This window comes from Betta splendens, chromosome 13, assembly GCF_900634795.4.
Source record: "Betta splendens chromosome 13, fBetSpl5.4, whole genome shotgun sequence".
NCBI lineage: Eukaryota > Metazoa > Chordata > Actinopteri > Anabantiformes > Osphronemidae > Betta > Betta splendens.
In genome coordinates this window covers 9034048-9059770 of record NC_040893.2, presented here as the reverse complement: position 1 = coordinate 9059770, position 25723 = coordinate 9034048, and the positions used below count along the sequence as shown (strand labels likewise).

The window sequence follows — 25723 nt, the reverse complement described above, 5'->3', positions numbered from 1 at the left end:
CAGCGACAAAAGGAGCTGTGCTGCCGTCTGAACCGCACTCACCCTTTCCAGAATGATGTGTGACATGGTGGCGTTGGCATCCACTATGATGGTGGCGGTCTTGTCATCTCGGATCTCCTTCAGGAGCGGGGTCGGGTCCTGGCTGTCGTCAAGCATGCGCACTGACAGCGTCTCCTTGGAGATGAGGAACTGCCGGAGGAGCTGCTCCAGGTTCAGTAAGCCTGGGGTGAGAGAGCGAGAGCGGCGGGCGAGCGAGAGAGAGAGAGAGAGAGACACACGTGAGTACAGAGACGCCGTGTTACAGTAACAGTCTGTGTAAAAGTTAAGAAACGACAAAAAGAGGAAAGTTGAGGAAAGTCAGGCCCATTTGGGGAGAGCCGGCTGTTATTTCAACACTTTATACAGGAGGCTTGTTTCTCCTGACACTTTTGGTGGCGATGAATCACCCAAAGTCTCTCCAGAACAATTGAACTTATTACCTACAATCACCATTATTGTAAATCCATCAAACACAGGCAGATTTCCAGCCATCACTCTTGCGCTCCGTCCCATGTTAATCGTCTGTTTGACTCTGGTAAGTCATTGGGAGTTTGTCCTAATTCAACTTTTGGCTGACTTTACGCTGCTCGCTGTCATTTTTTCCCTCCTCGCATTAGCAGAAAGCGGGAGATCGGGAGGATAAACGTGTGCTGGAGGTGGAGGAGGAGGAGGAGGAGGAGGCCCCGGGGAGCGTGTCGATGCGACAGACACCGCGGCCTCACATAAAACCCTTTCACATTAACCGACACATTTTTCCGTGTCGACAGCGGGGCAGTTCATCTGTCGCACGGACCGCTCCTCCGCCGCAGCCAGCATCAGGTCTAATTACGCCTCGGGGTCCGGGCCTGACTGCATCGCGTGGCCGCTACCTGCGTTTGCACGCTCCCATCACACGCGGCTGCTGCCTGCTCGCGTCTCCGAGCCCACAGGTAAGCGCCGACTGCAGTCTAACGCAGGATAACTCTGATGAGCTTGAAATAGCTCCTCCTGAACCCCCCCCCCCCACACACTCCCCGTCTGGCTCCTCGCAGGGAATCGAGCACAATTTCACGTCAGGTTCATGACATTAGACAGGGCACGTACACAAACAGTCGCGTTAGTCCTCCGGCTGCACGGCGCTGAAGGGGGAATGATCATGTTTTTTGGGCAGAGTGCTTTGCAGCAGCCATGTTGTTCCCTGTGTTTGCTCTGGTGGACCAGATTCAATCAAACACAAAAACCTGCCGCTGGAATGAAAAGTTTGCTCTCCTTTACTGAGACTAGTGCGGAACCCTGGAGAAAACAGTGTGTGTGTGTGTGTGTGTGTGTGTGTGTGTGTGTGTGTGTGTGTGTGTTGTGAAGTTCCTTATCAGCGCTACAGAGTCTGACTTGAGCTTCCCCCAGTTATTGTGGTGTGCTGCAGACAATGGATCCGGAGCAGACGGCCGCAGCTACAGTACCGGGCTCTGGTCTGATGCAGTTGCTTTTTTTTATTCATTCTTCCTCAAAAATGAAGCTTTTTAACGCCAACGTTTTATCTGCAAACACCGCAAAGCACTCATCCTGCAGGAAGCTTCACTTCTCAGCTTTAGTGTGAAACGAGAAGTGTTAGCACAACAGAAGCACACTTGGTGAATTAATGGAGACCGTCACCTTGTTCTATTTAAACTAAGCATGTATGGCTCTTTGAATTGCATTATTTTGTTGCAACCTCCTCATTGCGCCTCAGCAGGAAATTAGCACTAGTAGCTGTTAATATCATATACTGTAACTCCCAATATTCTCAGGAAGCAGAGATTATATTGCTTTGTTTTTAATCAGTCTCTCATATTTGTGCCGCTTTCATGGAGACCTGGATTTTGAGAAAACTCCACCACCACCGATGTTTCTGAATGCGCTGCAATTATTGCATGAGGCAACATTAGCTTAAAAGCAGTGCTGCAACCTGCTGCCAATCGAACCACCACCATCCTTTGACTGCAGCGTCAGGATTGCTAGTAGCTAAAACTTAATTACTATGATCAAAGTCAAGGCCGTCTCCAGCAGTCACTATCATCCAACCATCCTCACACCTCTGTGTAGCTATTCAAAGGTCACTGAGGCATCTCTTCCACCTGACTAACGCTGATTACAGGTTAGCGATGGCAGCCGCACAGAGGGACAGTAGGTGAGAAGCAGCATCATTTATGACATCATGTGGGCACTGAATCATTAGCGGCAAGGAGCAATTAGCACGAGCATCGGGCTCGTTGTCTGAATAAACTGATTTTAGTGACGCCCCGCCGCAACGCGAGTTGGAAGCAATATTTCCCCTTTGTAGAGTTATGCACTGAGCCAAAATGGGAACCCTCGCCCCCCCACTGTGCCTACTGGAGAGACATGCGCTGCAAGCATTTGAGGCTCACTGTGTTGTTGAGCTTAAATATTCCTTACCTGCTCCGGAGCTCCAGTTGAACGCCGGAGCCCACTGGATGTTCTCTTGATGTTTACTGACAGCTCTCTGAAGCACGTGCACTACTGCAGCAGCGCGTTGGTAGCGAGTGAGTGAGTGAGGGAGGGAGCGAGCGCGCGCACGTGTTTATTTACCAAAGTCTGCGATTACCCAGCTGCTCGGAAACATCTGGACAGGAGCTCCAGCTAGAATTACAGCACTGTACTGCAGCTGCTATGCACACACACACACACACACACACACACACACACACACACACACACACACACACACACACACACACACACACACACACACACACACACACACACACTTGCTGGATAAATGTCCATCCCGGTGTAAACCATGCATTTGGGCACCGCTCCACTTACACACTCTGCCTCCTCAGCCATGGCTGGAAAATATTCACGAATTGGCTCCGCTCTATTAGGCTGTCACTGGCTTGGGTGATTAATGAGGCCGGCGAATGTGGATGAGCTACCGACAGCAGGCTGCCAACTGACCAGCTCAGTGCACTAGCTGACGGGGAAGGGTGAGGCCGGTGCAGCCGGATCCAAACTCAGTATGTACTGTAGGCCTCAGCTGGTGCTATTGCTAAACTCAGACCTATATGAATGTGTTTATGCTAATTTGTTTGTCGAATGAGGGTCAGTCTCATCCACTCTCATCTCCAGTCTCTTCGCCCACTGACACAGAGTAGGGACTCAACCACTATCTCTGCACAACCACACAGGGAGAAGAAAAAAAGTAATGCTAAAATTAGTTTCTTTTCTCCAAAGTCACCAATTTTAAAGTCACAGGGGGCCTGAAAGGTTCAGTTGTTATCACTGTTCTCGACAGAGCTGGATTAATCAACTCCCCGTGGACTAAATGTCACAGAAACACAATCCCAGCCCTGGATGAGAAGAATGACTGACAGGTGGAGAAACATCTAGCAGGAAAAGCAGAAAATATGTTTTTTACCTCTGAAGTGGAATCTGTGATGTCGCGTCTGACAAACAGCACATTTGTTACGTTTAAAACCAAATCGCTCTCCGCGTCCTCACACTTCCACCGCCCTCCGCCGCCACCGGAATCGTTTAGGAACGCTCGGAAGCGGAGCGGTTTTGTTTTAATAAACAGCGCGTGGCGCTTAAAAGGACAAATCGCATCTTAAAGGTTATAAATGAAAAAGGAGCCTTCAAAGCGGAGACGAGGAACACAGTCAAAGAGGGAAGTTGAAAGGCAGAAGAACTGAGAATTAAGATAGACGGGTGGGCGGTTCACAGGGGCTTGTTGCCATCGCTGGCTGTCTGACACACGGTTGATGTCTCAAGCCTTTTCCTTCCCTTCAAAGCCGGCTGCTGATTAGGGAAAAAGGTTAGCGGGTACCCCTTGAGGTCATAATGCCTTTGTCTAGGGAGTTGTAATTACTGCTAGCTGGACTACAAGAGGGTGGGAATAGGCCATGATTAAATCTTCTTCTCCATTTACAAAAATAACTTCCCTCGAGGAGGAGGTTTTTTTAAGGTCATTCAGTTTAGTATCTTTAGAATCTAACGAGTCCCTTTGACAAAGGGGCGGGCGGTGGGATCACAGTGGGATCCAGCTGGAAGCTCCAGCCTCCGTCGGCCTGAAAAACTGTGTTCTGATCAGCAGGCGGACGTGGAGGCTGGGGGTGAGGTCGTTATTTTAATTTAATGCCGCGGCGACACTGACTGAGGGGTGTGAAGGCTGTGCTCACAGTCGGCCTGGGCGCAGATGAGGCAGGAGGCGGTGCTGTTGAAGAAGGTGAGCAGGCCGGCCACGGCCAGGCTGATGTCCGTGTTGGTCGGCCGCAGGTCCAGGGTGGTGAAGCGCGGGAACTGGACCTTCAAGATGTCCTCCGGAGCCACCTTAACGTAGGGCACCTGCGCGGAGAGGCAGGTTAGCGCCATGTTAGAGTTCAGGTCAAAGCAAAGGGAGGAGCAAATGAGGCTAGCTCACTAACGAGGCCCAAAGCAATACTTCACAAGGCAAATATCACCATACAAAGGTGAACAGTATGCGACTCTGCCTGTCTAAACATCGTACACAAGCTGTAAGTGAAACGAAGTCAGCAAAGCTTTTAGCCGGAATCAATAAAAACACAATTCTTCATCTGGGCCCCAGTGTGAGACATAACATCTTCACTGAGATTGATTTCCACGCGTTCATTCCCGATTTACTGCATCTGTATCTACGTTTAATGAATTCATCCCAGCATCCCCACGGCACCAGGCTCAGCATGTCTAACAAGGTGCCGGCTCCCTCGAAGTTCTCTGGGCACCGAGCCTCGCGTTACCTACTCTCACGCGCTTCCCTTGATAAAAGCCTGAGCGGGACTCGGCTCCCCCGGCGATGATGGGAGTGGATACAGGCAGGTGTGGGGTCAGTCGCCTGGCGAGGCGCAGTCAGGCTTGAAGGGGACGCGAGAGGGTGAGAGGAGGAGCAGGTAGGCCCTTCATCACGGCAGATTGCCTGTCTGTGTGCTTCCCAGTGTCCATACGTTCCGCTTCCCGGCGTGACCATACCCCCCCCCCCCCATTGGTTTTCCATCCGCGCCCATCAGGGTGTAAATGGAGTCCTGGAGCGAGCGGACGGATGGAGGCTCGGCCGCTGCCGACGGCCTCAGCTGGAGCGCCACTCACTCCTCTCACGGAGCTCCAAGACCCCGGTAACAGCAGCAGCGCCCTGGGGAAACGCCGCCCTCTTCAGGTGTGCCCCTCACCACCACCCCCCTCGCCGGCGCACGTGCGCTATTTCTCATTCCTGTCTCTCTCGCTCCTGTTTCGCTGCATTCCACAGATTGTTTACTCAGGGCTCCGCTGTCTGACCCCTTTTACTTGGAGACGCGACGCGCTCCAGCGGGTGCTGTGTGAACACACAAACACACACACACACACACACACACACACACACACACACACACACACACACACACACACACACACACACACACACACACACACACACACACACTTTGTCCTTATCAGTCCGACTACTGGCCCACTGGACCTGGTCGTTCCCCACATCTAACACCGGGTCATACAACACACGCAGCATCTGATTCACAAAATACAACTCAACCTGCAACATTCCAACCCTGGAGCTGAACTAAGGCTAGAGTTGGAGGAGACGCTAGCGAACCCAGCCTCCACATCACTGCCAGCCACATCAAAGTTGCTTCCCCGACTTCTTATCTGCAGCCAACAGGTGGCATCAGTCACTGCGCCGGTCGATTAAGCCCACAAAGAAAAGCACGCGCGTCTTTATCACGCGTGCATTTGCCGAAGCGCAGCTTCAAAGGCTCCTCGCCGCGTGGTTCAACACGACGACAGAGAGATGTACTGATTTACTGTAACAACTCTTCTGTGTTTCGGTTCACGTAAGAAAATGAATATTGATTTAATCAATATTTAGACTTTCTGATTTTATCATTCGGCTGTAAAACAACATGTAGATATTATTAAACAAGCTGTAAGTCAATCACGGAAGTGTCTTTTAAAAGCAGCCGCTGAGGGTCGTATCGCTGTTGGTGTGGGAGTGAAAGTAATTGCATGTGAAAGTTTTCACATGCAATTAGACGGAGGAGGGCAGGTACCTGCTCGGCTTTTAATAAGCCGGCAGCTTCACTGTAAATAGAACTAAATACCACGCACCGCGGAGGCTGCTGTGAAGAGAGAAGAGAGGAGAGAGAGAGGGAGAGAGAGAGAGAGGAAGAGAGAGAGAGAGGAGAGAGAGAGAGAGAGAGAGGAAGAGAGGGAGAGAGAGAGAGAGGAGGAGAGGAGAGAGAGAGAGAGAGAGAGAGAGAGAGAGAGAGAGAGCGAGAGAGAGAGAGAGAGAGAGAGAGAAAGCGAGAGAGAGAGCGAGAGAGAGAGAGAGAGAGAGCGAGAGAGAGCAAGAGAGAGCGAGAGAGAGAGCGAGAGAGAGAGCTGAGCCTGGGGAGCGACAGGTGGCGGATGAGACGGAGACGGAGAGCAGGACGGGAGGAGAGGAGAGGAGCGCACAATGAACCTCGCGGACGCAGACGCGGAGCGAGGAGCAGCGGAGCGGCCGCAATCAGCGCTCATTAAACGGCGTCGCCCAATTTAGCGGCGTGAAATTCGATTCCGCCGTCAGAGGCAATCTGTCTCACAGTCTCGCGCTTATTGGATCATTCCTCGAGACGCGCCCGCATCCGGAGATTCAATAACTACATCAGCATTTATTGTTGTTACTGCCTGGTCCCCACGGGCGACAAACACGCCCAAGTTAAAACACGCGACTGTTGCTCTCATATATTATTTAGAAGATGCAGCACTTATTACAGGAAGTCATAAAAGTCATTTAGGCTGTTCGCTGTGCAAAGAGGAGCAGAGGACTTTTTGGTTACTAAGTGAAACGCAGCCCTGTGTGAAAGTTTGGGGGACTTTTGATATTTAGATTTTCGTACAACGCGGCGCCGTCAGGGAGGCGCGTGACTCATCCCACGTTCATTCAACAAGCCCAAACAAAAAGCCCAAGACGTGAGGAACTTTCTTCAGTGACTAGAAGAACAAGCAAAGGCGTGCGTCCTCCCCACTGAGTCTTGATCTAAAGATCATGGAGTCAAACTAACGTTACGTAAAGAGACAGAAGACAGGTTGAAAAAACCCCCGGAGGAACCACGGTGAGTTCTCCAAGAAGCTTAAACAAGCTGCCAAGTAGTTAACAAACTGAGCAACTGCTGTATTGTGGGGAGATTTTTTTTGCATTTATGCACACTGACTATTTAAGCCAACGGAGGCATCGCAAGTAGTGACAAAAATAAACAGAATGTTAAAAGCTGCTTTTTAAATACAGCATTTTATTTCAAGTTTTTAATGCGATACAGTTGAGGCTTTCAGAACCAAGGCTGGCGTTCTCCTTCCTTTTTTGTATTTGAGATTAGCGATTTCATGACTTACATAATAAATGTGTCATATATTAGTCTGTATTGATTTTGCAGCTAGTAGCGTTATTGTTTATTATGACTTAATATTAACATATTAGGTTAAGTGATAATTTATTGCCAAAAGCAACTAATGGCTAGTAAAAACATGGTGTCACAAGGACAAACCATGAAAGGTGGAACTATGTCGCTTGTTTTTGGAGTTTATGACACAGAAACTGAGGCTGATCAATATGGCTTAGTGGTGTGTGGCTCTGTGGTGTGTGTGTGTGTGTGTGTGTGTGTGTGTGTGTGTGTGTGTGTGTGTGTGTGTGAGAGAGAGAGTGTGAGAGTGTGTTTGTGTGTATAGTGTGACAGTGCTGGCAGCTCTGCAGACAGAGGTTTGACAGGCGTTTAATGAGAAGCTCTCACAGGACACAGGATTTGCACAAGTAACACACACACACACACACACACACACACACACACACACACACACACACACTGGTGGGGAAAGATGCTCCTTTGTTTGGCAGTGAAGAAACCTCAACCCATTTTTAAAGTGCTTACAACATACTTGCCTTAATTACACTGACATTGCTCCGTGATCTGCTCTGATCAGCTGTTAAAACAAGGGATATAATGAACTGGCACGCTGAAGAACTGGCAGACCAGTGATGTGCTGCTGGGTTTGTTGGAAGGAGCCGAGTTTTTCACTGCCTTTGTATAAAGTAACCTCCTCTCTTCCTCCAAATGAAAATGTGAGGTGGGCTCAAATCGGACCAGGTATTAGCGAGTGGCGCTGCTTTGAGCTGGAGCGAAGGTAGAAGCTAATTTCCCTTCCATTCAGTCCAACAAGCTCTGAGTGGCTTTGGCCGTTGAGCTGACAAGCACCCAAGTTATTCTGCTACCTGTCCGCTTACACCTAACAAGAGTCCCCTGAGAGGATGTCCGAGCGGGAGTGGGGTGGGAGCGTTGCCATATGGAAATCAGAGCCATAATGAGGACTTACATCTTCTGGCCTTGACCCAGAACAGAGCCTTGTTTAATAAAGTACCGCTGCGGGTCTCCGGTTCGGTACGTGGCCGCCGGAGCGACAGCGTTCAGCTCTGTTCATTAGCGACGCTTCCAGTGACTCATTTGCATTAACCCGGCTATCAATTAAGAAGCAACACATGCTTGGCACAGGCGCCGCGCTGTCCTTGAGAACACTCAGCACAGCCGCTGGGCGCCGAGGCCGCCACGAGGGTCCGACAGAACGGTCCGCGTACCGTCGTGAAGCCGAGCTCGGGCTAATCAGCCGCAGACGCCGGCGTGACGTCCGGCCGGCCGCGGCCAATCGCGGGCCAGGGAGCCATGTTGGCCGCAGAGCGTTAGCGAACAGATGCTGCTGGAGACATTGTCCATCAGTCAGCAAGTGTGAGGCCAAGGCTTGGAACGCCAGCGCGGAGCTGGCGAGCACGGCGCCGCGGGCTGGCAAGGGGATGGCGGAGGGCAGGTGGTAGTCTATTATGGCAACCTGATCCCCTTTTGAACCAAAGGGTTTATGGGGGATTAGGGAGACCAGCTGTTGGCATTCAGAAAAAAGGCAAATAAAAATCCAGAGGGAGATAAAAAAAAAAGGGAGATGAGACGCAGGAGGCGGGGGAGGGCGAGGGGTCACTGGCCAACGGCCGCCGGCTCCTCCCACTCGCTGGCCGCGCAGCCGCGTCGCTGTTTGTGCTAGTGATGAGTCCGCGTCGGGTCCCCGCGGTCGGAGCAGGAGCAGAGCGGCAATAAAGACGGAGCGGGCCGCGAATCCCTCGGCGCCTTTTAGGAGAGTGGAACATTGACCACGAGATCTCTCTCTCATTGATCGGCCGGTTCGGAGATAAAAAAACTCCTCTCCTCCAGAGACGTCTGCTCCTCACTCCGTTGCCTTATTTCAGAGCAATTGTCTTATTGGGGAAAAAAATGTCTTAAGCCCCAGTGTTTGGATAAGAGCGAGGCTGGTCTCACTCTAAGACGGAGGATAAGAGAAGAACCGGCTAATTTGATTCGCAGAGCTGTTTCAGTCTCCTTCCTGATTAAATGCAGTAACATCTACAGTAGATGCCTGCCTCAAGTTTACCTGTGTTTAATAAGCGCAGGAAAGCGTGCCTGCGGTGAGAATCCCACATTTTCTGCAGGCAGCTTTGATGGGGAAGCGTGCGCTTTATCTCACGCGCAGCTTCTTCCAGCTCTGGGAATCGGGCCAAATGTTCGACTTACAGCACCCAAACAAAGCGCACCGCAACGTTGGCCAACACATCTTTGAGGAGCCGGCCAGAAGTAAAACACAAGTACACGCCGACCGAGACACAAAAGGCCTGACTGCTCTTGATCGGCTTCACTTTAGAACATCGGCCCAGTTGAGACCTCCGCTGGCGGAATCAGCTGACGATGTCGAATCGGAGCGCGCGGCTAACCGGCTAACCGGCTACATGCTAACTGGGTTCGCTTTGCTTCTCACCTGCAATCGACCTCGTTTTGTTTTCCCCTCTCTTTCATTCCAACGAGCAAAGGAAGCGGCGTCTTCCAGGTTTTGGGGGCAACGGCGCCGTTCAATGGCGTCGCGCGAACGGGGCCAGCAGAGGTGCACGTGACAGCTGTGCTCCTCTGATTGTGATCAGACAGAGCCGAAAGAAGCGCCTGTGATCTGTGTGCGCGGCGGCTGAACACTAGAATCCTGTAAATCTTGTTTACTTTGACAGTCACACTCTTTAAACTGAACCTGCATTAGCTTCAGCAAATCATAATATTTCATTTCATTTATTCCATCAAAATGCACAGTGACTCCTTTCCGAATAATGCTAAACACCTGCTAGTGCGTCATTAACCGCTATCCAGTGCTGAGTTATGTGTGAAACCCTCTGGATAATGTATCAAAGCATCTGTTCTTCAGGTTTATCTACACACGTCGTGCTTTGAATTAAAGTGGAGGCAGTGTTGGGCGAGTGTGGACGACGCCTCAGTTTGTCACTGTGAAACTGAATACAAATGAGCGACAAGGATGAATCCCTGTGGGCTGAGTCCCTCCGTGAGCCTCTTCATCCTAAGAGTCAACTGTTCACCTTCACGGCAAACAGACGACGACGCTCATAGTAATTAACATAATAGAATCATGTCTTTGTGAGTCCATCCAATGGACTCCAGTGGGAAGAGACGTCGAAGATCCATCGGTGAGAGAATTCTCCAAACTCTAGACTGAGGCAAACGCTGTAAAGCTCTTTAGTCCAAAAAGGGAAATAAATGTGTGAGGGATGATGCGGCTCTGCTTCTGAGACTTCTTCGGCTGAGTACCTGCCATCAAACCATTTTTATTTTACCTCCCAAGACCACACAGGCACAGACGGACACAAATAGAAAGAATAAACTAAAACAGCAAGAAACCAAAACAGGACATCTTCTCGCACCTTTGAAAAGGGCGGAGGGTGAATCTGACGGCTCCTTTTTCTTTAAGACCTAACAAATCAAGATAAAGACAACTGGCGTTGAATAAAGAGCCTAAAAGTGGATGGAAATTGGAGGGTGAGCTGCATTCAGCCGCGGGTTAATGTCATATTGTGAGGCACATCATGAGGGAATGCTAATTCGCAAAACACTTTGCTGCATTTTGTCTTTTCTGAGTGTGGACTCGGGCAGAATACTAACGCCGGAGTGTCTAAATGAAAACGCAGAACACCCATTGAGATTCAACAGGCCCCTCGCCGCCGCTGCGCTCTTATGAATAGACGAGCTGCAGCCTGCATTTTCCAATTTACCCTACATACATCACAGCGACGCGGCTCCTCCGCCAGGTGGTCGCACCTTACTGGGGAAAATGCAGATGGGCGTAATCAGATCTGATTACTGCTCGTGACCAGTAATGTGCCGCTTGCTGCTTTTAGTCGGGCCGAGTTTGATTTCGCATATAATAGTTTAAAGCCCAATTACAGCGGAGGGCTGAACCATAAGCTGACCCCCTGAGCAGAAAAAGATCAACGCAGCAGAACTAATAACGCCGCGCGCTCAGACATGGATCCAGCATGTGACTGATGGAGGGTGATTAGGAAGACACGCACGCAGAGGGAGCTGCGTTTTGAATACCGCTCCTCCCCCGCTCTGTTTTCTGAAGTGTAGTGAATCTTGACCCGGTGTTCATCTATAGCTGGTGTCTGGGAAGGAGTTAGGTGGGAAGGAAATAGCTGGGAAAAGACAGGGGAGGTGAAATAAGAAATAAGGAGCAAGAGGTGAAAGGAAGGGGGGAAATATAGAAAATGTAAGGACGAGAGGGAGAGGAGAGCGAAGGGTTGTGTGAGGGCAGTAATAGCAGTTATTAGAGTTGGGACAAAGGCAGAGAGGTGAAAATTGGCGAAAACGAACATAAAGCAAAAGCAAAGAAAAAAATAGATGAGGAACGGCGCAAACCAGGAAGAGGAGGAGAGAGTAATATCATCAATACAATGAAGGTCATTCATCGGATCCATGTCAAGATCGTCCCCCGTCGGGTCGTGTGGGCAGCGTGTTCAGCTTGGGAAATGACGTTTAGCAGCGGGCTCTTGTTGCTGGAGCTCGGCCGATCTCATCTGTTCGAGATCAGCCCAACGAGACGCACTCACGCAGCACTCAGATGGTTTAGAGAGGAAAAAATATTCCCAGAATTAGCTTGTACAAGCTCAAATGTTTGCATGACGCCAAAATACAATATCTGCTAATAACAAACAAGACAATCTAACTCATCCTCCGGTTTATGCACTTTGGTGGCCTTGGTCTGCCCTAAATATGGTCATCCATATTTAGGGCAGATGATGAGATGATGACAACTGAGGAAACTAAAACTACTGGCAAACTACTGGCAAACACAGAGAGACACAATTAAGAGCCTTTCAAAAAAGTTAGAACCCATAAATTATATATATATATATATATATATATATATATATATATATATATATATATATATATAATATATATCTTATCTATCTATATATATCTCTATATATCTATATATATATCTATATATATTTGGGTTCTAACTTTATATTCTATATATATCATGTATTTATTATATGTATTTTTATATATATATATATATATATATATATATATATACCTCCACACAAGCATCTGTTTGATTTACACATATAGACACTTCAGTGAGTTTATCTGTAATTGATGGAGAGGCTGCTTTGCTAAAGTTGCTCTGGAAATGATAAAACTTTAAAAGGCTCACGCATTAGTGCTCCGATTAAAGGAACTACACATTACGCAATAATGTGTAACAATGCATCAAATTTTATCAGCTCATCTAAAATCAAAGGACTCACCCAATTTGGGGTATCTCACAGTCGTTTGATTCGTTTAATTATTTTCACCGCAAAATACAGAAGCCGCTGCTTAGCCTTAATCTGGTTATCAGTGAAGCCAGGCTCACAAAGGCAAAAACCAACCCCGGCCCTTTGTTTATTGTGCAGCAGGTTCAATATTTGGTAGATGCCGAGCAGCAGTTGGCCGCAGATGAGCGGGGACACCGTGTTGCTAGCACCGGATAGCTGTGGTGCAGCATCTGGCAGGGAGTCGTCCTGAACGGGGGTTGCTACCGTATAAATGGTCTCGGGCCAGAACGGATTTGGTGGCTTATCAAGCCTCAAAAAAAAAAAAAAAGAAGCAATTCCAGACCATGTGTAGCGCTGAGCTGCCGGACAACTCGCCCATTTGAATCAGTCTGGACAGTTCTACGCGCTCTGAACCGCAGCGTGTGAGCGCAGGATCAGATCCGTGTCACATATTCAAAAGCTCCACAATAGTGACACAAATGAAGCACTGGACTCGCACAATCCTTATCTCCAAAAAAGCCCATTCAACACCCAATCAAAAGCAATCAGCTGTGCCTCCGCTTTGTCCGAGGCTCTCTCGCTTGGCACCGGCCATCCGCAGGAATCTCTCCATCTGACTGCTAATGAAGTCATCCTGAGAAATATGTTTGACTTCGTTCCGCGGATGAAACCCGGCGTTAGCAAAGGAACCTAACAAATTCATTCTTACTGGGACTGAATGGCTCTCTCCAGCATTAGCTCAGCTCTGGAGCTCTTAGTGCGGTAAAGCGCTGCATCACAGGAGACAGGAGAGAAAGAGGCAGAAAATGAGACGGGGGAGAGCATCCGCAGAGGGAGAGGGGAGAGAAACGCCGAGTGGCCACATCTACACCTAAGTGACAAGGCCATTTTACATTATAGAAAGCATTTCCTCATAAGTGAGTCAAGTAAGATTTGTGTTGGCTTGTGCGCATGCATCCCCATAATCTTTAAAGATACTATACAGCCCTCAACCTCAATCTAGCATCCTCCTTGTTTTCCTCAGCTTCACATACAAGCTCAGCACTAACCTACAGACATTCAGTGGCGTGGTCTTCCTGCACTACTGCAACCAGATGGTTTGCAAGCAAAAAAAAAAGAAAAAGACACCACCTCTGGACACCAGGTCGGATATTAATATTCATAACGACATCTGACACATGTTTGAATCATGTTTCCCCTTTTCAGCAGCGCTATACATTTCATCCTCTATGGAAGGCGATGAAAGAGGGAGTGAGGACGTTTAAGCTGAAAGAGGCTAAAAGCAAAAAGGTACGAACCGAATTCAGATGGAATATTTGGCACATGAAAGTTTAACCGGTGACATTTACTTCATTTAGTTTAAAAGCTTCCTCTGCTAATGGCAAACTGACCTTAGTCTGAGGCCTTGTGCGAAAGGCAGTTTTAAAAGCAAGTGGAAATGTGGATACTGAGAATGAGAAATCCTTCAGATCTAATTCACCCCTTTTTAAACAAGAACCTGATTGGCGTTCGTTGAGATGCGCACGATTCTAAAGCAACAGGAGAACAGGAGAACTGCGCTCGCAACAGCAGGAGCCTCTCATCCACAGCGTCGGTTGATATTAATCTGTTCCTCCTAGTCCGTCCCCCCGACCACCAATGCCACGCAGACCTCCGACCCCCTCTCCGCAGCAGCTGCTTTCTTATTACTCACCATTAGCGTGGTACCCGGACGAGCCGGGTCGCGCGCCGCGTGATCGATAGCGGCAGGTCGACGACGTGCCGATCGCCTAGCGAGGTCCGTCAGCTGCAGCATCGCTGCCGGTCTCCTAGGCAACCGACCGGCCGCCAGCATCCGCGGCCCTCGGCTCCCGCTGAGGGATTAGACTCAGCGTTGTGTGCGCGCACACGCTTCTTTCCAGCGCCTGCCGTTCGGGACGACCCGCTTTCACTTTGCACATACAGTTATCGTATCACCGACAACCACCTGTTGGCACTGGTGGTTGAATGCCGAGTAGTTCCCATTGAACATAGGAATTGTGGACTCGCCCGGTTATTATCGAACGTCTACGCCTGCTTCGTGGAATGTAAAAATCCTGTTTTGCTCACAAAGCTTCTAATCGCAGCGACGGCAGCTCTCGCTCTGGGTCTGCGCTGCATCCGTGGAGGCTGTCTGGGGGCTGGGGTGCTCTTCTTAAAAAGTATCATTAGGCACAAGCACCTGTGTGCATCCTCCACTCAATCGACTCATTTCCCGCCGAGCAGGCCTAAGAGGTGTGACGCAGCACAGCGGAAGCGTTTACATTCAGCTCCACAAGGATGTTAGTTCCCGTTAAGCGTGCTGCTCATCACACAGAGCACTGTTTGGCTTCCCAACCAGCAGAGGACATTATCTCAGTGTTTCGGTTGAGGTTCCCGCAGCTACACACATTTTCTGATCACTGCGTTGTACATACTACTGGTTTTTACATTCACCTTAATACCTACACACACACACACACACACACACACACGCACACACACACACACACACACACACACACACAGGCAGCTGACTTCGCTGATTTGTTCACCTCAAGCCACAGATGAGAGACCTGCAGTAATCAGTGAAATCCGCTGGCGTAGTGTTTGGTATGAATGAAAATCTGGACACTCTCGGGTCTTGACACCATCCGTGACGGACCCATGAGTTAAGGCTCCATCATCAGAGGCTTTTTTTTTTTTTTTGATACCTGATCTTCAGCAACCAAATTGCAGATTTCCATTCAGCTCTGGGCTCCAGGTAGCGTGTGCAGCAGCCTTTGATTTAATGACTAGAACGAAAAGCAGGAGGCTCCTGATGACCACAACTGAGAACCAACAGCCTTGAATACCCTGTTAATAGTCTGACAAGCTAAAAATAGCTTAGAAATGCATGCATGCATTTTAAATTACAATGCATTAGAAAAGGGGAGCAGGGTTTTCCACAGGATGTATTAGTCTGTTTAAGTGGAATTACCTGCATTCATGCAGGTAATTCCATTTAAGGTTTGTCTAAACATTTGACAGAAAAGGTTCAAACTGTGCACTAATACAATCCTCTCCAATCAGCAACATGCACATCATTCTGTAGTTCTATAATAAATATGAGCATAGCGCAAGCATTGACAGTCAGCTTTGCTAACAGCATCCAATGAGCATAACTGGACTGCCAGGCTTTAAAACTGGAACCAGATCAGAAATGTGGGTTGCAGGTGCTTTTCAATTTGCTCTTTACATTCATAGAAGCTGCACCACACACAGACGATCTCTGAAGACTTGCTGATTTGCATAAAAGTGGAAAGTTACAAAGTAGCCTCAAAGAGTTCTGACAATTTAATACTTTAGCTTCGCTGTCTGGGATTAAGGGCACGGAGGTGGATGATGCTGCAAGAGTCAAATCACAGACCTGAACTTTACACAGATTACCGAGTTGGTCTGTGGCGGCCGTTCAATATTCCTTATGAACGCTGTGTGTGTCTGATCCACGGCTACGGGGAGGTCGTGTTCGAGGCTACTGCTACTGCTAAGAATTCCAGCCCTTAAAAAATCGGAGAGTTCATTTCTCCACCAGCACTGGCAACGTTTAATGGGGACGTTTAAAAAAGACGACCAATCACTAGGTTTTTCATGTTTGGGAAAAACTGGCAAACTTTTAGCTGCTTGCAATAAATAATTAAAACTAATGAACGTTCAACTCCACTAAAGCTATAAGTGGATCCCCTTCATGTAACATATAATGCTATGTTTAAAATCTTCCACAGTCTCAGACTCATATTGGTGCAAGAGCTGTTTCAAGACTAAAGATGTCTGACTGCAATGGTAGAAAAATGTCAAAGGAAATGTGCACAAAGCTAAAAAACAAGATCATTGCTAAAATACAAAACGACAGCTGAGGGACTACACATTTCCAAAGACACTGTTGGAAGCTATTAAGATCTGCAACTGAATTTCTGAGGATGCAGAAAAGCCAGTGACCTGCTGGCAGCCTCCGTGCTAACAGGAAATAAAATCTTGGTTCGCACAGTAAGACACTCCAACATTCAACCACTGCTGAACCAAAGGACAGAAAAAGGCTCAGTATCCACCACAGCAGAATGACACAGTGACAACACAGCAGCCTGTTACACTTGAGTGTCTGGAGCATCACTATCACCTGGTTCACAGCCACAGCGAACACAACTCAGGGGGTTAAAGGAAGATCGCCTGCTGCTCAGACTTGTCATTTCAGGAAGTAACTGCAGTGGAACATTAGCATTAGCTAAGAATGATCAACACATACAGTAGATGCAGCTTTGCGTCTATAAATAATTAACAGAATTATGAAGTTTTACTCCACCTGCAGAATTATATAATGTAATTTGTACAATGCACACATTCTGCAATACATCTAAAGTAATGCAGTAAAGCTCTTAATACTTCATTTTCTACTTCTTTACTGCCTCACTAAATCATTTGGAGCCTTATTCTGTTTAATCTTTTTATATCAATCTAAATTTATGGGCACCAATAATGTGGGGACATTAAAGTAATACAGCAGCTGCTCTCAACACAAAACCTCATGCAGACTGAAAAACGTGAGAAAAGATAGTGGTGACATTAAGCATTTGAATATATTGGACTGGTTCAGTAGCTACAGTAAAACCTGCACTACAGCAAGTACAGTACTAAAAGTCTTGAGTCATAGTCAACTTTGAAACAGCTGTTTGTGGTGATTATTGGAGGATCTAAAGAAAAAACACTATTGATTTAAAAGCTGGCTTTGATTACTCTGCTCAATGAGTATTGTCCTCATGTGCAAGGAGGTAACTGTCTGCACTGGGCCAGAATCAGCTCCTTGGAGTGTGTCATGACTGTGCTGTGTGACTCAATTACCAATTCAAACATGCCACTTTTCACAACATGGGGTCTTCAATATCAATACAGTGGTATTATCACAGTCTGTGTTACAAAGCACAGACCAGTCAATGCCACCAGAGGCCTTTAATGGCGTCTCTGACTGATATCTCATTAGAAAGACGAGTCGTAGGCCGCCACCACACATTATGGACTGGGACGGTAATGGCTGTCTTTTAATAGTCGGGCTGATAAAAAGCCATCGAGTTAAAAAGGCGGCTTCTCCGCTGGCTCTGTCCAATTATACCTGGGATCACACCAACACACCGAGAGAGCCCAAATAATTTGACATCTAGTGTTTTCAAATTTGTATTCGTGTTGGGCGTTCTGCAAATAGAGCCTGACAAACGCAACAAAACACGGCGAGGAAGACAACATGCATACAACTGTGAAGACAAGGCAATTAGCATCCAGCTCCGTCTGCATACACTCTGGCTTTTTCTTATTAGAATATGAAAATAGACTGTAGCTGTTGACTTGCTAAACAAAAATCAATAATACAAGCGTCTGTACAAGAGTCCAGTAGGTAAATACTCTGAATGGGAACACGAGGCGTTCTCTAGCGATAGCAGGAGCTAATTGTTCGCTACCTACGCAAAACTTTTGTTTGTGTGTCTGTACACAAGCGTCCGTGGGCCAGACTGCGCCAGGCTAATGAGGGGAACGGGGGACGGGAAATGTCCAGCAGTGCTTTGATTTGAGTGGGACTGGAAAGAGGACACGACGCGGTTGAGGTATTTCATCATTTCCACTAACAAGTTGGATTCTGTTCTCCCTCAATTTCGAATTGCTGAGAAAAAAAAAAAAAAGAAAGAAGAAGAAGTTGCTAATGAGCCTCATTGTTCCAGACTGGTTCGTGTGGTGCTTGTGTGAGTGAGCTGGTCTAGAGGTTTGGACGGACGCATGGACTCACCTCCTTCTCACCACATATATTGCTGATGATGGAGTTGGAGGCGGGACTGGCAGAAGGGCCGAGGACTGCCACCACCCCCTTGGACATGATTTGGCACACTGTAATGGGGAAACAGAGAAGGGTTGGAGAAGATAAAGACCAGAGACAGCGAGAGATTAAGCAACTGGAGAAGAATCCAGAGGAGGACCTTTAGGAGGAATCTCCTTCTGGTAATGTGTGCACTCTGCCCTTATCTCTGCCCTCAAGCAGATACAGTAGGCGCCTCGGCCAGCAGTTCTGTCTTAAGGGACCGTGAGCCTGCATGTGCTGGTAAAAGTGTGCAAGGCCAAACGCGAGCGTGTCCAAATCTCTAGTGTCTGAGGGTTTAATGGCTTTGATAGCAGACAGAAAGATACAGACAGGGAACAGACACAGACGGATAAACAGAGCGACAAACAGAGACAGAAATAGTAACAGGCGGTTATATCTGCAGGCTTAAATCAGACTGTTTTGCGTTTGAATGCTCGCACATGAATGACATATCATCTCAAATGACACACACACACACACACACAACTCATCATGCGTTCCCCATTTTACATGCACAAGGGCTGATTTAAAGGCCGCAGCACCTCTGGGGACGAGCACATCTCCTCAGATGGGAACGGTCTGTGGATGTGAGTTCTACTCCTCTAATTTACGCAGGTCATGTGCTTAAACGGCACATAGTGGGAAAGCGAACGTCATTTCTGCACAGTGCATAATCCCTAGTTTCTAATTAAAGCTCTGAAGTCAATGATGTGTGGCAGACATGGGTACAGTGACTATGTGCTGCTCGCGTGTGTGTTCTTGCAGGGTTTCCTAACACAGTGAGGACATGTGGACGCTTATTTTAGAGGAACGGCTGTAACATGTGGGGTTTTTGGTGGGAATGAGGAGCTACAGAAGGCCGAGATAAGAACAAGAGTGTGTGTGGAGGAGAGGGAGACGCATGTAATGTGCTGGTCGGTGGCAAAGGCAGAGCGTTAGCAGCTGTGTGTGCGAAGGAGGCGGAGGGGAAGCGCTTTCAGGTCCACGCGCTGAGTTCAGACGCAGTGACATGAATTATTAATAAGCAGTCCCTTCGTCATCCGTGAGGGCTGAGGCACATGAACACACTCACACCTCAAACACCCGTGTACACGTAGAGTACGACAGCGCTGCGCCTCCGCTAGCTTATGAAGCAGCACGCTATGTTCGCCTCTGGGCTAGCAGGACGCTAACAAGGCGCACGCCTGCGTTTTTGACGCCGTCCGTCAGGGGCCACGAATGCACCGGCTGCTGTAATCAAATAAAGGCCGGCAGTTCGCCTGAAGTCAGTCTCCCCGCTCACGATTGATTATCGCCGATCGATACGAGTCGGGGGATTCTTGGAATCGTTAGGGCCGTAATGAGTTAGACTTTAAAATGTTTCACATCTGATCGCAAAGGGGGAGGACAGATGGAGTGACACACAGGAAGCGGGAGAATGAGCAGCTGCACTGCAAGTTCGGTCTCCTTCCCCATCGAAATGAATGCGATTATTGTAATTCAAACGTCCTCCGCAGGCTGTGGTGGCACTAAAGCAGGGCTGTTTGTGCCGTGGAGTCGGGTCACGCCTTTAAAAGCAGCAGGCACCCAGAGGAGACGTCCATTTAGGGCTGGACCCGTTCTATGGACGGTGGCAGCGGGGGGCTCTTCTGGGCAGGTAGCGCTCCCTGCGAGGTATTTCCATATAACCGCGGCCGCTGATCCGTCGCTAATCCAATTCTTGCCTCTAATTACATACACACACACACACACACACACACACAAACATTTACACGGTCTGCACACAAACCTCAACACGCGAGGACAGACGGGCGCACGCGGACGCACACAGCGGGCAGCAGGGCTTGTGCTAAACCAGGCAGAGAAAAGCAATACGCTGTTTGCTGCTGTGGGAAGTGGAGCGGTATTTCCATAGATTAGCCGGGCGCCGCCGACGCCGTCCGTTTTGTGAAAGTGGCGGCGTGTCGCATTGAAAATCAATCCCACCCTTCTTGTCAGAGCTGTTTATAGCGGTCGTTGGCTGCAGACACATGCGGCTCCATCGATCCCGTGTAGCCGGTTATGAAAAATTAAATAAATGCTAACCAATAAATGGCGGAGTGCGATGCGTGGGGCTAACGCAGGGTAGCACACGCTGCACGGGAGCGGTGACATGAACAGGTGCTCCAGTGTGAGCTTCCGTAATGGACTCCCCCCTTAGAGAGGTATTTGTCACATCTTGGTGACAAGCCACTGGAAATCTTGTAAGGGGCTAATAAAAAGGCCCCTGAGCTCGTCTGCTAAGGTCATCTTGATGTCTGCCCACGTCCAGACAGACTCTCAGTCGAGTGCCTCTGCGCTCGCACACGTCGGCGGCTGTCGCCCGGCTTCAATCATCTGTTTGCGTCCGTTTAGAAATATTGCGCCTCAGTGCCTGAATGCTTGATGGAGGCGCGATAGACCGGGCGAGAGGAGAGACAGCGGGGCTACGCTGGAGTGACAGGCGGCTGCGGGTGCAGGCCGGACCCAGGAGCCCCTCGCAGTTATTACTCGGTCTGACTGTGTGATTTCAGTCACGTCTGTTTGTCTCCTGCCATTCGGAGGCTCTCCACCAGATGCTCGCGCGCTTTCAATGCGTTTCCTGTCACCTGATCTTCCGCACCTACACCACTCACGGACCTATTCCTGTCTTGCCTTGGCTGTGTTTTTGCCTATTTATACCTTCCAGCGCCACCAGTTTCCTGCCAAATGGTTCCGGCGTGTGTCTCTCCTGCGGTGGACTGCTGCTTCCTGGCTCATCATCGCCTCTATTAAACTCACCTCACTGCACCATATGCACCTTGCCCATGTGTGCATTGGAGTCCTCGTGCCTTTATATGCCCAACATCAACCGACTCACACCCACACAAACAGCCAATCAGCACCCGTTTCTGTTTTTTTTTTTTTTTTACTTACTCGTCTCCCCCATCTCATATTCACTGTCTCTCAGCAATTCGAATATGTCCACCTCCAGCTTGCCGGTGGTGGAGCGGTTGCTGTTCCTGTTGATGCTGTCTTTGGCGAGCGTGATGGCCAGGCGCTCCCCTCGGCTGCACTCCATAGGGTCATCGAGGATGGCAGCTGAGGAGAAGCAGAGGGAGGTTTTTCCAGAATAAATGAGACGGGCTGAAATCGTTCAATCGGCCCAACCCGTAAAAACAGATCATGTATTTAAAGCCTGTCTTTTTTTTCACCCACAGTAAAAGTCCACTCTACAGAAAGCTGCTCCCAAGGTGTGGGGATTTATTAGCACCAATACTTGTGACATTTTGCCCACACTGCTCTCCATTAATCCAGAGTGCCCACCGCGGCACAGTATAGTCCTTAATGAATGTATACACACTTTGGGAGCAGCTTTTACTCGAAGCAATCTATTCTTTTTTCTCCCTGAACCGTTCAGTGCTTGTTAATACTGACAACCAGATGATAAAATCCTGAAAGTTTGCAAACTTTAAGAAAAATGCACCTAATAACTTCTATAATAATGTTTAAGGCAGAATTTAATTAAACGAGATGCCACATTGTCTTAATGTGAATTAATAACATGATATCAATAAATGTTTTGCAAACAGATACAGTAAATATATTAAGAGTCTAATGAGGACAAATGCTGCCTGTTGTGCATATGACTGCATGCAGATTATCCTCCTCAGAAAATATGGAATTCTTCCATAATAACACTGTGGATTGGTTGTTATAAATAGACGTCCTATCGTCTCAATCTCCACAGTAACTACAGTATCAGTATTTTCAGCTGTAAAAATTTAATAAGATGCTATTCTGAATGCAGATCAAACTGTTTAACATTTACCATAGAACGACCTTGTTCTTTACAAGGAGGTTTCATTTGAATTATTTGAAATATATCCCCGTACTGTAAACCTATCAAGCCAGAGGTCCAACATGGCTGATACAGTGCTACTGTATGTAGCTTGTTCAGTTTTACCATCGAAGATACAATATACATGTATTTCAATGGAAAGCATTGCAGACATGTCCATCACTTCCCAATGTTTCAGCCAAACTCACATCAGCAGATTGAACGAATGAGCGTTCACGGCAGCTGTGATGAGCTGCAATAGGTTTCCAGCAGGAGTAGAGGGAAATGAGCAGCAGATGTGTGAAAGCGGGTTTTGTAATTAATATCATTACGCCGGGTTAGCACAAAGGCTCTCGTGTGAAATAGATTACACGTAGCGCCACGGCAAACGCGGGAGATAAAAGTAACGTAGCCGGAAAGAAGTGTGAAACCAATAAGGCAGAAAAATACAATTAGTGTTAAGTGCAGCTGGGGTGTAAGGTAAATGCACCAGATTCGGCATTAGGGAGAGAAACTGCAGGTTAAACGCTTTACGGCGACTTGACGCTCAATCGCTAGCGCCTGGAGCCGAAACGTGGGCAGCGCGACCCCTTCACTGTTGATCAGGGAGCTGGAACACCGATGCGGTCCAGTATTGTCAAGCGGAACCAATTTAAATGATTTGCTAAGAAGCAGAGAGGAGCGGCGATAGGTCGCTCAAGGTCGCGCTTATTCCTGCACATTTGATAAGCTGTGGACAAAAAAACCCTAATTACGTGTTACTGCACTTAACGGAACCCGTGAACGCTTTTAATTTACATCCAAACCCAAAAAGCTTTACGTCTCTGGACCTGTTGCCGTGTTCGACGACAAATGGAGATGAGCACTGAGATGCTGAAGAGTCAGCTACTTTCACATGTCTGGCATAACTGCAAAACATCTCCCGGTGTCATAATTTATTCAGCAAATCTGCTTCACTTGTCTATTTAGCATATCACCTCTCAGCAGAAAGTATCTAAAGCGATGTTCAATTCATTCACACCGAAACGTGTAATATTTCCTCACCCACGGCTGGTTGAGAGATGCAAATATCAATACGATTCTGCAAGTCATTATAGTATGAATGAAGTGTCTCATTATACAGTGCAAACCTGTCCACGCAAGTAGGTGCTCGGCTCCACGGGTGAATAAAACGTCTAAGTCTGGGCAGGCCTCGGTCTCGCAGGAGCTGACATTTGGGAGCAGTCAATACACGACAGCTGGCAAACAAGCAAGTCTGTTTTTACACAGGGAAAACATGAGCCGGGCCTTGATCCATTGAAACCAATCAATGAGTAGCCTGGAGGAACGGCGGGCGATGGCAGGGCTGTGGACTGTGGAGAAGCGGCTCAGCGCAAAAGTAGGTATGAAATGAGAATTCCTCCAAGATAAAGGCACCGGCGCTGGAAAATGATCTGATGGGGACGGTTCAAGGCGCTGGCGGAGCTGGAACCTTCTGTAAACACGCCGACCTGATTTTAATCGCAGGCACCCCTGGAACATTACGCTATCGCGTCGAATCCATTACACAGTGCGTGAACTCTGCTAACGTTGTCATTCACCGCAGACCTGCCTCAAAGACCGACAGTGTGCTTTTCAGCAACCCTTCCAAACCGCGGCCTGAAGGTGTAGCTACAAAGGCCGGAGTGATGATCCGGCCCGCGAGCCTTCACAAGCTGGAAGATTCTCCACCAAGCGTCGGTCGAGAGTGAAAAACGATCCGCTGGCTCTTCTATTAACTCGATGGCCGCATCCTTCAAGCGCTAAATGACCTGGCCCTTCACCTGTCGAACGGGGTAATGTAGGGTAATGTGCACCGTAATAACATGTTGGTGGAATGAGGGGTGGGCATTACTTGATGGGGGGGTGAGGCAGGTTCAGGGGGACTTGATCCTTGATCAGGTAGTTGAGCTTAATGAACATGGATACCGTGAAGTGATTTAACATGGCTAATGTCTTCGTTGGCAGATTGATAGCGGTGTCTGGGAATATAATGCAACTCAGCACAATAGCGCCTTAATAGCCCTCAGTAACCAACATTACACTCAATTAATATATTTGAGAGATTCGCTAAAATCCAAATCATTAGCTTCATTCAAGATCCAGGTTACAGCAGACCTGCGCGTGGGATTGAAGGGTTCTGCCGATTAAAATGCCCGCCGAGTACACGCGTGCTCCCAGTAGTTATTAGCTTGAGTGACTGCTCGTTTTGTTTAAGGTAAATGAGAAACTAGAATCAATTCAGAGAGAGGAATGGATGCACTGGTGCAGAGACGGGCCCGTTTTGTAGAACCAATGTGATGAATTGTTTAGGAATTGACACAAAGCGACGCTGTCTGCACAGCGGGTCATGAAACTAGGGGAGTTGGACTTCTGCTATTTTATGGCCCATTTCAGATGACAACGCTTGGTGAGGCATTACCGAGATTTGTAGGTCGTGCTGGTTCGCATTCAGGCCGGGTTGTGGCTTCCCGCTGTTAAAGAAGTCATCTGTCCACGGCATCACTTTACAGCATTGAGAATTTTGGACATGTCTAAGACTGAGCAAATATTTTATTCAAGGCATCGACCTCTTTGCTTTTTGCCGTTTTTTCTAGTGGGAAGTCAAGAGCACCAGACCCACTTGTGCATCATTACTGAAATACTGCTCTCACACGTCTTTTTCAGGACGTTGCTCATTCCAAAGTTCATTCTCTTCACTTCAAACTTCTAAGAATCTAGTTCATAGAAGGCGACGTGCTTGTCATCTCTTGGTGCCTTTCCAACGGCGCCTTTGTTGAATCCACGTGTGCGAGCATCCTTGCTACTTAGCGTCTCCGTCTGCATTTACCGACGTGAAGACTGACGCAGTGTTACTCCACAAATGGATTCGCTTCCTTTGTTGCAGCTGCAGAACAGAACAGGTGTATGGATTATTCAGTGCCACCTCGTCCTCGTCCTCTGTATTCTGCCATTGACTTTTACTTCAGCAGCTTCATTAGGGCTCTGCTTGTTTCGCTGTTGCTGGCCGATTAGTCCACCCTACCGCGTGTTCAGGAGGGATCCGATTTGTTTCCCCTGCAAGTGTTCCAGCGCGCGGTACCGGGCCAACGCCGGTGCGGAGGGCATCGTCGGCCAAGAAATCGCTACGGACCAGGCGGTACACGCATCCGCCTTTCAAAAGGCAGATAGCAACGTAGCTCATTAGCAAATGAAATCCCCCTGTGGGAGATTAAATCATAACCTCCACTCTGCTATTATTGTTGTCCTACTATTGTATTTTATTCGATCCCTGGGTCGTGCACTCACCAGTCAAAAGAATCCCAACTAAAAGTTCTAA

General features: G+C 48.3%; 1 protein-coding gene across 3 annotated transcripts in view; it reads right to left on the bottom strand.

Moving 5' to 3' along the window:
* Positions 1-25723, bottom strand: part of grik4 (glutamate receptor, ionotropic, kainate 4) — a 181289-nt gene that overhangs the window by 56907 nt on the left and 98659 nt on the right. For all 3 annotated transcript variants that reach the window (XM_041073539.2, XM_041073541.2, XM_029171198.3), the window contains exons 3-6: positions 21483-21647; positions 18501-18598; positions 4194-4359; positions 43-221 (exon numbers count right to left, since the gene is read on the bottom strand). In XM_041073539.2, the coding sequence (XP_040929473.1) occupies positions 43-221; positions 4194-4359; positions 18501-18598; positions 21483-21647 (608 nt within the window). The remainder of the gene's footprint in view (positions 1-42; positions 222-4193; positions 4360-18500; positions 18599-21482; positions 21648-25723) is intronic.